General features: G+C 44.1%; 1 protein-coding gene across 1 annotated transcript in view; it reads left to right on the top strand.

The window, feature by feature from the left end:
- The first annotated feature begins 1,580 nt into the window (after positions 1-1,580).
- SAG (S-antigen visual arrestin) overlaps positions 1,581-12,627 on the top strand; it is an 18,493-nt gene continuing 7,446 nt past the window's right edge. The window contains exons 1-10 of the mRNA XM_084640152.1: positions 1,581-1,699; positions 2,724-2,890; positions 3,488-3,548; positions 3,656-3,700; positions 4,063-4,256; positions 6,830-6,889; positions 7,871-7,938; positions 8,123-8,258; positions 8,695-8,779; positions 10,459-10,531. Of these exons, the coding sequence (XP_084496278.1) occupies positions 2,780-2,890; positions 3,488-3,548; positions 3,656-3,700; positions 4,063-4,256; positions 6,830-6,889; positions 7,871-7,938; positions 8,123-8,258; positions 8,695-8,779; positions 10,459-10,531 (833 nt within the window). The 5' untranslated portion in view covers positions 1,581-1,699; positions 2,724-2,779. The remainder of the gene's footprint in view (positions 1,700-2,723; positions 2,891-3,487; positions 3,549-3,655; positions 3,701-4,062; positions 4,257-6,829; positions 6,890-7,870; positions 7,939-8,122; positions 8,259-8,694; positions 8,780-10,458; positions 10,532-12,627) is intronic.

The raw sequence follows: 12,627 nt of genomic DNA, 5'->3' as shown, positions 1-12,627 counted from the left end.
ATCGTTGCAGTAGTGCACTCAGGTCTCATTCAGCATCAGGGCCTTGTGCTAGCTACTCCACAAAAGTAAATGAAGGCCCTGTCTCTGTTGTGAAGTGCTGGTGATAATTTCCCAACCCCACCCCACCCTGAGTGCTGACCAGGGAAGCTCTCAAGAGTAGCTTGCTCCCAGCCTGTTCTGTGACAGAGTGGTGAGTGCTAGACCTGGGGAAACACCTCTGGTCTCTACCCTATAAATGTTTGCTCAAATAAAAATGGAATTGAGGGGTGCAGGCATTTTTACTTTCCCCAAATATTCTCATCAAGTTCTTATGGACAGGAGGGGTGGGATTTATCTAAAGGATTTGGTGGCACAGTCCCAGGTAAACCTCTTGGGCACTTGTGAAAATCCCACCTGTGGATGTTTGCAGCAGCTACTAACTCTAAGCAAATGTGGGTGAATATTCACAAACTTTGACTTTTTGAGTGCTTACTGGAACCCTGATTGCAAGAGTTTAATTCAGTTGGGGAATGGAAAGAAGGCCGGGGATCTCTCCAGTGAAAACTAACGTCCCATCAAAGTATCAAACACAGCTGCTTTTGAAATATTTACAAGCCATGAATTACCCACAAATTATTCACAAAAAGAACAGGAGGACTTGTGGCACCTTAGAGACTAACAAATTTATCTGAGCATAAGCTTTCGTGAGCTACAGCTCACTTCATCAGAGGCATCTGATGAAGTGAGCTGTAGCTCACAAAAGCTTATGCTCAGATAAATTTGTTAGTCTCTAAGGTGCCACAAGTCCTCCTGTTCTTTTTGCGGATACAGACTAACACAGCTGCTACTCTGAAACAACAAATTATTGTGTGAACAAAATCAAATTGAAATTCAAGAAAAGCAAAAGCTATTTTCAGACCCTTCATGAGCGGAAAAAAGCTAAATTGATCAAATTGCTCATCTCTATTGTACATCTTTAAACATGTATTGAGCATGTGTAATTTCCTCTTTATAAACCAATTGAAGAAAACAGTGGGTGGGCCACCAACATAAACTATTGTACAATGTGCCCGAGGGATATCAGTGACACAACAATAGATAAGCTTTGTATTAACTCTACAGTTCAATTGTGGAAATAACATATCTAATGATAATGTACTTGCAACTCTTAGAATAGCTTGTATTTATAGAGATTTGTTCTAATGCTTGCAAGTTCAATGTCGCACAAATAGTCCTTTGTTTAGCTCCTTATTAGGCTGCATGATTTGCAGCCCCAATAGAGAAAGAGATGGAGAAAGAGCTTTAGAATAAAGCTGCTTTCCATAACCCTCCTGCTCCATATAAATCTGTACTGACTTTACACCCAATGAATCTGGTAGGATGGCACTGTAGACTCTTGAAGATCTGGGGTCCTGTAAGTAATAGCCAGCACTGCTGACCTAGCTGATCTGTTCTTAATCCAGGTACAATATTTGCTGCTTCAAGGGGATTGGTTTTTGAAAATCTGGGCATAAGAACCAGAAACCCATTTTCATTTCAGGCTACATATTGCCCTCCTTTTTCACCAGCAGGCTAGTGAGTCACTCCCACAGACAGGGAAGAGCTGCAGGACCTGGCTGCCTGGAAAATTTACCTTTGTTCAGAGGTTTAGAAGGAGTTATTTTATTGCTCTGGGAACTTTCTCGTCTGGTGGCTGCTGTAGAATTTGGAGCACTGCAAGGTATTTAAAGATACTGCTGTTTCTTTCCCTAGTTTCCTCTTTCTCAAATCCTCTGGCTCACGTGTTCCCCCGAGGAATTCCATACTACTCTTAGAAAAGCTGCTCCCACTTTGGCAAAGGTGGGGAATGTTTTAATTTTTCTCTCTTTAATCCTGGCCTTCCAAAATACTGCCTTCAATGAACTGATTCCAAAGGTGAAGAGAAGGACCAGCTTTTTCTTGGAGGGAGTCAGAAACTAATTTCTGAGTGTCTGTGTTGTGTAAGTTCCTAATAAATGTCATGCCATATTGTAAAGATTCACAGGGTAATGTAAGAAGCAGAAGTGGTTGAAAAATAGATGACATCTGCAAGCATTTTCGTTTTCTGTAATGCCCAGTTTAATTTTCAAAAGGATTTTTTTGAAACTGAACTTTCTGAGAAGTTGAAAGGTTTAAATTTTTGAAATAAATAATCCTATCATGTGACTAAGATCAATCAAAATAGGCAATACTGAAAAGGGAAACTGAACCCCACCATGCACCTACTGAACAATCAAAAAGCTAAATAGTTTTGCTTTGAATCTTCAACAAACTTTTAAAAAATGTAAACTTTGCAATTTTTTCTCCCTACTGTATGGGGTGGTTTGGTTTGGTTTTTTGTTTTTGTTTGTTTTGTTTTTTTTAAAAATCCAGTTTGAGTTAAAAGGTCAAATTAAAAAAAAAAAAATCTGATCAGGTGTTTGGCCTGCTTCTGCTTGTGCTTATTTATCTTACTCTCCACCCCCACCCCAAAAGCCATCTGTGTGAGAATTTAGCTTCGTAACTCCCATTGGTAGCTTGAAAAGTGAACTTTTCATTTAAGCTTCCAATTTAATGCAGAGGGAAAGGGTTAAATAAGAGGGAAACCATCCCCTAGCACCAGAGTTGACTTGAGTTTTCAGAGGGAATAGTCTGTTTTAACCAACCAATGTAGTGCATTAAGATTTTGGATCCTATTCAACATACCTATAATCTCATTCATCTTCTCTTTTTGACACTTGTTCAAGGATCTCTTGCTGTCAGAAGGCTTTGTTCTTTCCCAGTGTCCCACCCATCTGTGGAAATGAGCTGTGCTGAGTCTCATAAGGTGGCTACTCTTTCCTCAATTTCTCTGAAGAACGCCAGTCCCCCTCAATCACATGTTGTCTACAAGAAGATGTCCCGTGATAAAGCTGTAAGTAGCACAGTAATTGGCATGCATACCCACCAGGTTGAGCCATGGGTGGACAGGGCCACTGCCTTGCTTACCTGGGGATCTATTTATGGGACACTTGTGTTCACCCCACTTCTTTTGAAAATAATTTGATTTATACTCACGCCCTAGTGGTTGGCTATGTTACAGAATTGATAAAGTGGACTACCTGCATGTTAACATAATGACCGATCTTACATAGGATGGCAACGCCTCTCCCAACCACCTCATTGGACGTCTCTGTTAGCTGTCCAGATGTCTAAATCAAGACCGACTCGCCATCTTTCCAGTTTGAGGCAAAAGTCCTTCACTGCACAGCTCCTGTGCGGCAGACACAAGGAATTGTGTCATGCTTTTGGAGTTTGGTCCTGCAACGTGCTGAGCCCTTTACCCTGATCCAGTTAAATACTGAAGCTCATGAATAGTCCTGATAATTTCAACGGAAACTACTCATGTGCTTAATTTTTTTTAAGCATATGCTTAAAAGTTATTTTGCTCAATTGGGCTAAAGTGCTCAGCTCTTGGCAGGATTGATGCCCTGGCTGGTCTTGCCCCATCTGTATTGTCTCCTTCCTACAGGTAACTATCTACCTGGGAAAACGAGACTTCATTGACCACATAGATGGTGTGGAACCTGTAGGTAAGTCCAGACACAAGCTCTTCTTATAGGTTTTTTGACTTAATAAACCCCAATTATTTTTCCCCCATACTGCTTAACATTTACTATTTTCTATTTCTTCTTTCTAGATGGTGTCTTGTTAGTGGATCCTGAGATCATCAAGGGGAAGAAGGGTTTGATGTTTTAAATGATTTCAGAGTTTGCTACCTCTTCAGTGATCTCTCACTGCAAAGCAAGGATCTCTCCTGCTTTCAGGGCTCTAATTGGCTTACGCAAAATTCACCTCATCCTGGGGAGAGAACTTCCGGTTGTTGGACATCTGTTTGAATATGGTCCAAGACTTCAGTCTCATTACAAAACAAACTTAAGATCTTTGCTATATTATGAATTGGAACCAGGGCCAGGGGGAGGGACACAACAGTGTTGTAACTGTTTTCCTGGACTCCATAATTGTAACACAGATGGTCTCTAAGTCTCAAAATCTCTGAATTGGCTGCTCACTGAAAGTGTAATCTACTGTGTATGTTCTTTCCAGTGTATGTGACTCTGACCTGTGCTTTCCGGTATGGCCAAGAAGACATTGATGTGATGGGTCTGACCTTCCGAAAGGATCTTTTTTTCTCTAGGATACAGTTGTATCCACCAGTGGAGAAATGGGAATCTCTCTCCCAATTGCAGGAATGTCTGATGAAGAAGCTGGGGAACAATGCTTATCCTTTTGTTTTAACAGTAAGTGGCTCACATGAGCCTCTGACCCACTTCTACTTGACCCTTATTATCCAGCCTGTCAGCACTCCATGATAATCTGAAGAGGAGATTAATGTTACCTAAAACTCTAACTTTGAGTCAGAGGTTAGATGGCAACCATTATTTACCACCCCAAGTGTGCTAAGGATTTAACAAACTGGAGGGGTTCTGACTGCACACAAAAAAATTCCTTATACAGGGAACCATAATGACTTTATGACAATAAAAGCCCTTAATGTTTCCACCTATGTGTCTCGCTCCCCTATTGCCAGAATATTTGCTTATACTACTGCCTTGTGTACTCATGAGGATGTGTCTATGCCTTGAGTTGTGGAACTGATTTGCAAAAAACCCTACGTTTTGCTGGAATAATTATTAAAATGAGTTAATACAATTATTGCTTATATTTGGGTAGCACCCAAAAGTCCAGCTGGGTTTAGTGGCCCCATTATGCTCGGCATTGTATAAGCACAGATCAGAGACAGCCCCCGAGGTCTTACAGTCTCAAGACACGCATGGTCAAGAATAGGGGATGTGGCTACAACACAGAAGCAAATGAATCTGGTGGCAAATTGGCCCAGCTTTATTAGTTGCAATGATTACAAATATTTTACTGGGGTGGGATATGAGAGAGAGGAAGGAAAGAAGGGAAGTGACCACTTGATACCTGCGTGGCTATGGGCAGTGGGCTGGATTTTGGACGTTCCACAGCAGACACGCGTCTTGAGGGGTATGGAAAAAGGTAAGGAAGTGGCTGTACGGCTTTTAGTGGGGAACTTTTCCTGTGCTTGTGGGGCAGCATATGAAAAAGCATGCGATTCAAAGAAGTTGGCCAGTGGAGGAAAAGGCTGGGAATGCTTGGAGAGGGAGGGCAAGGGTTGGCAGTGAGGTAGGCTTCTAGTTCTGTGAAGTGGGGTCAGACTGAGTTATGAAGAAGTTACGAGAAGTTTGTATTTGATGTGGAGGTGAGTCAGAGGCGGGCCTCAGAGGGCTGACATGGTCAGAGTGACTAGCCAAGAAGGCGATCTTAGCAGCAGCATTCTGAATAGAGTTGGGGGGAGCAGAGGATCCATGCCAGAAAGGAGAAGACTGCAGTAGTCAGGATGTGAAGTGATGTGGGCTTGGACAAGAGTTTTGGCTGTGTGGACAAGAGAAGGGGCTGGAGTTTGGAGATGCTGTGTGGAGAAAGCAGACAGATGTAGAAATGGCCTGAATGTTGCTCCGGTGAGAGAGCAGAGTCGAAGGTGACACCCAGGTTACAGGCCTCAGTGGCAGTCAGATACTTAACCTGGCTGCTACCACTTCTGTGGCCATTTTTCAGGATGCCCAGCTCCTTCCCTCTGCCTAGTCTGTCAGCACTTCTACCCCAGCCTTATCCTCCCACCTGCTATCTCCCCAGACACCATTGCTAGCTTGCTCCCAAGCTTCTTCATGCACGTCTGGCCCAGAGACTCCGTGAAGTCCCCTCAGAATGTCACTGTGCAATCTTCTTCTACCAGCCTGTCTAGGTGCTTATACTGGTGCTTATCACTGTATCATCAGAACGTCTTAGATACCACTTTGATAGGTGCTATAGAAAACATTAACATGAGTAGATCTACAGCCCATATGTCTGCTTCCTCTTCTTACCCCAGAGACATCCCGTCCCCTTCACTCTGCCTTAGAGACCATAGTATCTAGTGGAATCCCATTTAGAATCTGCCATATACTGATACTGTAGCAAATAGGCTTTCAACTGACTCTGCAAAGTCTAGGCTTGTGACATGTCTACTAACCATTCAAAGACAAAATGGAGACCTCCACCAAGCTCAGACTGTTGGGATTTCTAGTGTGGCACAGGTGGTAGAACTTCCAGGCCATGTCGTTCCAGCGGGGCAGAGCTGGAACCTTTCATCACAAGCTCACGTCCTGCCCAGGCCAAAAGCGACTGAGCGCTCTTACTCTCTGCTGGCTATTCTAGTGATCTCAGTCCAGTTCCCCATGGACAGATGTCCTCAAACACTATCTTTGGCCTCGTTAGTCCAGTCTCTGTGCCCATGTGACCCTTACATGAATCCACTATCTTTCACTCACTCCCCTGAAATGGAAGCAGAATTATCCCGTGGGTAGGGCACTGGACTGGAAGTCAGGAGTCCTGGGTTCTAATCCTGGGGTTCTGCTACCAATTTGTCTGACTTTGGGCAATCATTTCCCCTTTCTGATCCTTTGTTTCTCCTCCCACCCTTTGTCTTATCTATTTAAATTAGAAGTCCCTGCCCTAAGGAGCTTACATGTGTGCAGTGCCTAGAACAATGGGGCCTCTCTCTCAGCTGGGCTCTCTAGGCACTATTGGAATACAATTAACAATGTCAGTGGTCCTCCAGTGCCTGGTTGGGGCACTTGGGCAGGGTAATGTTGGGACGCTTGCCTTGATGCTGCTCAGGCTTGTCTTTTATGGAGAACTAATGGGCTGTGCTGTCTCAGGCTGTCACTCATGCACCTATCACGAGCGCTGTATCATTTTAGGAGCAATAGAGTTGGGGATCTGGATAATTTTTCTGGTTTTTTTTCCTCAGTTTCCAGACTATCTGCCCTGTTCAGTTTCCCTGCAACCAGCCCCTAATGATGTCGGGAAGGTGAGACCAACAGGGTTTCATATATTCAGTACTTCTACTGGGGAAGAAATTCCCAGGAAAGAGCAAGAGATGCATATTTGGCTCAAATATTTTGAGAGCAAGAACTAGGTAACACAGAAGTTGATGTACTTTCTATCACTGGAGATGTGGAATTGTGCCATCTTGTGAACCACCCAACAGGAAATAAGCCAGAGTGGGATGGAGTCAGAGGCATTTTGAGTATCCAGTCTCATTTAGTAACCGATCAATAGCAGTATAACAGTTGGGGGCGGAAAGCATTTCACTGAAACCTGAGACTCCATTTCCTTCAGAATACTACAGGAGATGGAGGTTGGCCACAAATGAAATAAGTGTGGTGTCAGACAAGCTTGTGTTAAATATTCACTCACATCACACACACTCTCACTCAAGTGTCTGAAATCTAATGCCTTTTTTTAGACCAAGTGCCAAGATCTCCCATTAATTTAAAATATATATGGAAGAAACTTGTGTTACATGTTTGGGTAAAAAAACAAACCCTGTTAAGAGTAACTAGGTAACAAGAGCAGTTACTCAAGGATAATGCATTTTAAAATATTGGATACTTGTCCAAACAACTAGATTGGACTTATGAAAAAGTGATGCAGAAGGGTTGGGCAGACACTGGAGGTCACAGGGATACATTGTATGTCTTCTTAACAATAGAAATATGTTAGCAAAAGGTTTCACAAATCTTTAAAGAGAGAACTAAATGGGACTGATGTTAGTCATTTTAGAAACACAGGACAGGTGGCTAATCTTTAAGAACATGGGACATGTTGCTCGGAGTGAGTCGATAGCACTTGCCTCACTAGGAAACATAATAGGCTTGGAAGTGTCAGTTGTCAAGTTCAGGAAGATTTTTCCAAACCCTGGGTGTTACACCTGCAGAGTTTCTTGTATAGGAAGGCTGCTAACCACTTAACAAATTTCACAGCTTCTCTCTCTCTTTCTCTGTGGCAGTGCTGCGGGGTGGACTTTGAGGTGAAAGCTTTCTGTACAGAGAACGTGGAAGAGCGAATTCCCAAAAGGTAACAGAATGTGTGTGGAATCAGGACAGTCTCTTGGCGCTGGTTCAGCTCTGCTCTAGGTATTGGTGTTCAGATCCTTCCATCGGAAATGTTCCGAAAGGGATGTGAATGCAGGTGAACAACCACTCCAGTGAAGTAGGAGGGTCTGCTCTGTGTAACTGCAGTTCTGTTTGCTGCTCCTCAGGAATTTTGTACGCCTGTTGATCCGTAAAGTACAGTTTGCCCCAGAAGAACCAGGACCCCAACCTCAAGCTGAGACCACCTGGCAGTTTTTCATGTCCAGCAAGCCACTGCACCTGAGAGCACGTCTAAGTAAAGAGGTGAGCAGCCTGCCCCGGAGAGCTTCATCTGCTCATTGCTCAGAAGCAAATACCTCCTTCGCTGCCCCAAAACCCCCTCCCTGAGACATTTGCACCTGGATTCAGTTTGTTCTGACTTGCTCTAACATTCAAGTGCTTTGACACCATTTCTCTCAGTCGCTGCTGTCAGCAGTAGCCGGGAATGGAGTGCGTGAGCTCTTTCACTGGTGCTCTGCTACACAATTCAATAGTGACTGACTACTGAAGTCAGTGGAATGACTCCCATTGGCTTCAGTGGGCTTCGGCTCAGGCCGTAGGCACGGAGGCTGTATGTACCTGGAGTAGTTGATGCCCCATCATCAGTCCACAGGGGGACTAGAATTGTATTTTTTTTTAGATTGTACAAGCCCTTCTGCTAGGTTATGCGTCAAGTGCTGAGCCCATCTGACTCTTCCAGGTGTTTTACCATGGCGAGCCCATTCCTGTCACTGTCACCGTGACCAACAATACAGAGAAAACAGTGAAGAAGATCAGAGTGCTGGGTACGTTTTTGCTGTTGTCCTTAATCCCGTGGGGGCTACGCAGCGTGGGGTTTGTGTTTTCATCCTGTCGTCAGAGCTGGAACCTATTAGTGTCCCTCACTTAAACAGACGTGGGGTCACCCTGCTCCATCCCATTGCCCTGTCAGTGTCCCTATGCTGCTCCAATGCCTCTGCTGCCTTTCAGGCCCATCACTGATACAAGCGAAATGACAGCTGGCAAGAGGGTTCTTGTTATGGGAGACTGCCCATCTTAGAGCACTGAAGGGGTCCCCCCCTTCTCCCTGAGGAAGGGCAAAGGCAGGATATTGAGGTTCAGTTCCAGTACTGCTTGGCTTTAGGTGTTACCATAATACAAATTAAAGGCCACAACTAAAATTAAAACCCCATTGTATTGGGCCATCTACGAACACCTAGTGAGAGAGAGAGACACAAAGGATAGGAGAGGAAACAAAGGCGCAAGGAGGGCAAATGACTTGCCCAAGGCCAGGCAACGGGAGCTGGTGGTAGAAAGCAGGTCTCCAGAGTCCCAGTCCAGTGCTTTAAATCATGCTGCCTCCTGTGTGGGAAGGTGATGGGCTTAAATATGTGAGATGCAGAGGTTGCATGAGCAGCAGGACACTTTGAAGTTGCCAACAGGGAATTGTCATTGAATGTGGTTATTTCTAGTGAGGTTATGTTGGGATCAGTTCTGGGCCTGGCACTGTTCAATGTTTTTATCAGTGATCTGGAAGTATATATAATATCACTGCTGATAAAATTTGCAGACAACACACAGGTTGGCAGAATGGTAAATGGTGCAGACAGGGCAGTCCTACAGAGTGACTTGGTAAGCTGGGCCATTCAAACAAAATGTGTTTTCATACAGACAAATGCCATGTCGTTCATCAAGGAACAAAGAATTCAGGCCATACCTACAGAATAGGTGACTATATCCAGGGAAGCAGTGATTCTGTAAAGGAGTTTAGGGATCATAGTGGACAAGCAACTCAGCGTGATCTCCCAGTGCGATACTGCGACAAAAAAGATTAATCTGATCCTTGGCCGTATAAACGGGATGAGTGAGTAGGAAGAGGGTGGTGATTTTACCCCTGCATACAGCACTGGGGAGACTGATACTGGAACACTGCATCCAGTTCTAGTGTCATGTTTTAAAGAGGATGTTGAAAAATTGGGGAGGGTGCAGAAGATAGACACAAATGATATGACGGCTGGGTAGAAAATGCCTTACAGTGAAAGACTTAAAGAACTCAATCTGTTTGTTATCCAAAAGATCAAGAGGTGATTGACTGTGATCTCCACAGGGAGAAAATACCATTTATCTAAAGCCAGACAAATTCAAATTAGAAATAAGGTGTAAATTTTTACCAGTGAGGATGATTAACCATTGGAACAAACTACTAAGGAAAGTGGTGAATTCTCCATCTTTTGATGGCTTCAGGGCCCTGTGCCTTTCTGGAATATGTGTTTTAGTCAAACATACATTATTGAACACAATATGAGAGTAACTGGGTAAAATTCTAGAGCTTGTGTTTATATGGGAGGTCTGTGAATTGTATGTGCCCTACCTGTTGTCCCTGTTTGTTCCTTCTTGAGAAGGGTAGTCGTTTACATTGTTTATATGCTGTGTCTGTATCATTGATTCTGTCCCCTCACTCCTGTTTTTGTTCTCTCTCTCTTAGTGGAGCAAGTTGCCAATGTGGTTTTGTACTCGAGTGACTATTACACGAAGGCGGTAGCAATGGAGGAGGTGCAGTGAGTATCTGATTGTCCTGCTTTCCCTTCTCTACCCTACTCACTCATTTCCTTCGCTCCCTTTTTAAGTATCTTCTCTCACCAGAAATTAGAGGCTCTCAGCTATGGTCTGGAGCTAGTTTCCTGGTGCAGCCCTGCCACCCCTCAGACTAAGGGGATGCTGACAGAGGTCAGCTATCATGTTTTCGATGATCAGCCCCATTCTCTCTCTCTCTCTCCACCCCATGCCCTGGATGAAAACAGTTCACTTGATACACTGAGAATTCTCTTGCCCGCTGTAGTTTTGTTTGAAACAATGGAAAAGACACGAGATGGGCAGTGGCGTAGCCAGGTGCAAAAAACAGGGGGAGTGGAGATTAAAAAAAAATAAAATAAAAAGGCATCACCCCCGGTACTCACCCAGCGGCGCTCCAGGTCTTCAGTAGCACTTCGGCGTCGGGCCCTTCACTCACTTGGGTCTTCAGCATTGAAGGACCCCCCCCAGCCACTGCAATGCCGCCAAAGACCGGAGCGAGTGAAGGGCCCAATGCCGAAGTGCTGCTGAAGACCCGGAGTGCCGCCGGGTGAGTACCGGGGGTGGCGCCTTTTTTATCTCCGCTCCCCCCGACCCGCCGCCGAAGACCCGGAGTGCCGCTGGGGGAGTAAAATGTAAAAGGCGCCAAGTAATTAAAAAGGTGCCACTTCTGCCCAGCTACATTAAGATGGGAGTCTCCTCTCCCACCAGCCAGGGACTGCCCCAGCCCTCCACTCAGGGATCTGAAAGACGGGATATTCCAATGCATAAGAACAGCCATACTGGGTCAGACCAATGGTCCACCTAGCCCAGTATCCTGTCTTCCAACAGTGGCCAGTGCCAGGTGCTTCAGAGGGAATGAACAGAACAGGTAATCACCAAGTGATCCATCCCTAGCTTCTGGCAAACAGAAGCAAGGGACACTCAGACCATAGTGCTGCATCCCTGCCCATCCTGGCTAATAGCTATTGATGGACCTGTCCTCCAGGAATTTCTCTAGTTCTTTTTTGAACCCTGTTATAGTTTTGGCCTTCACAACATCCTCTGGCAACAAGTTCTATAGGTTGACTATGATAAGAGCATAAATCCATCCTATCCATCTTTAAAGGAGTTTCAAAATGATAACTTGTAATTGTCACCCTGGGCTATGGCTGGCTTACAGATCACTCTTCTGAGAGTCACAACAGCTATGCCACATCCTGCACTGAAACTGTCAGACAATCCCATTCAAGGGGGCTATTTTATTTTATTAAAATAGTTATAGGCTTTCAAAACTGTGGGGCACATCCCCAAAATACCTGCTTAACTGAATAACTTTAATTGAGCCTTCAGAATTGAGTGTCAGGTCAATGAAATGCATTAAATATATGCATTTATATATATTTTTAAAATAAATATTTTATTTTAAATAAATATAAATATTCTTAAAATAGCAGTCTGTATATATTTACCTGGTTTTCAATGTGTAGTTAAGATCACAGTAGCTGTGTAGCTATTACTAGTGAGTGAGATTTTATTAGACCAACAATTGAGTAATAACATTCTAGCCTGAGCTAACCATAAAACAGTCCCTTCTAGTGGTGGGTGAATTTCCAGGAAAACAGGACTTGATTCTGCCTTTGGTTATGAATACAGTTCCCAGAGAGGGCAGAAATGGGCCCACAGCTGCTATGTATATTGAGCTGTACCTTTTGTTTCCGTATCTATTATTTTTATATCTATTGTTTAAAAAAAACAAACACCATGTTCGTGTCTAAGTAATTTTAAAATCCCCAAACCTAACGATCTGCACCAAGTCCACCAGTGTATCCTTGCCAGATAGCCCAGATAAAGTAACCAACTGGATCTTGGCGCACAGCCTGCTGACCTACCTAAATGCCAGTCCTTGGCCTGCTTGCCCACTCAACCAGTGCTTGATGGGGGAAAAATGAGCTTTGCAGTCCTGAATTAGTGCTCCACTCTACACAAAACAGACTAACACATGAGTTGTGTAAGGCTCCAGGCTGTAAGCCTAAATGGTCTATTCAGTTATGTAGAAGGGGCTGGTACCAAGGGGATAGAGGGCTGAGTAATTAAAGAGAAA

Source organism: Lepidochelys olivacea (assembly GCF_965140295.1).
Source record: "Lepidochelys olivacea isolate rLepOli2 genome assembly, chromosome: 9".
In the NCBI taxonomy this organism is placed as follows: domain Eukaryota; kingdom Metazoa; phylum Chordata; order Testudines; family Cheloniidae; genus Lepidochelys; species Lepidochelys olivacea.
This window is presented reverse-complemented; position numbering and strand designations above follow the sequence as displayed.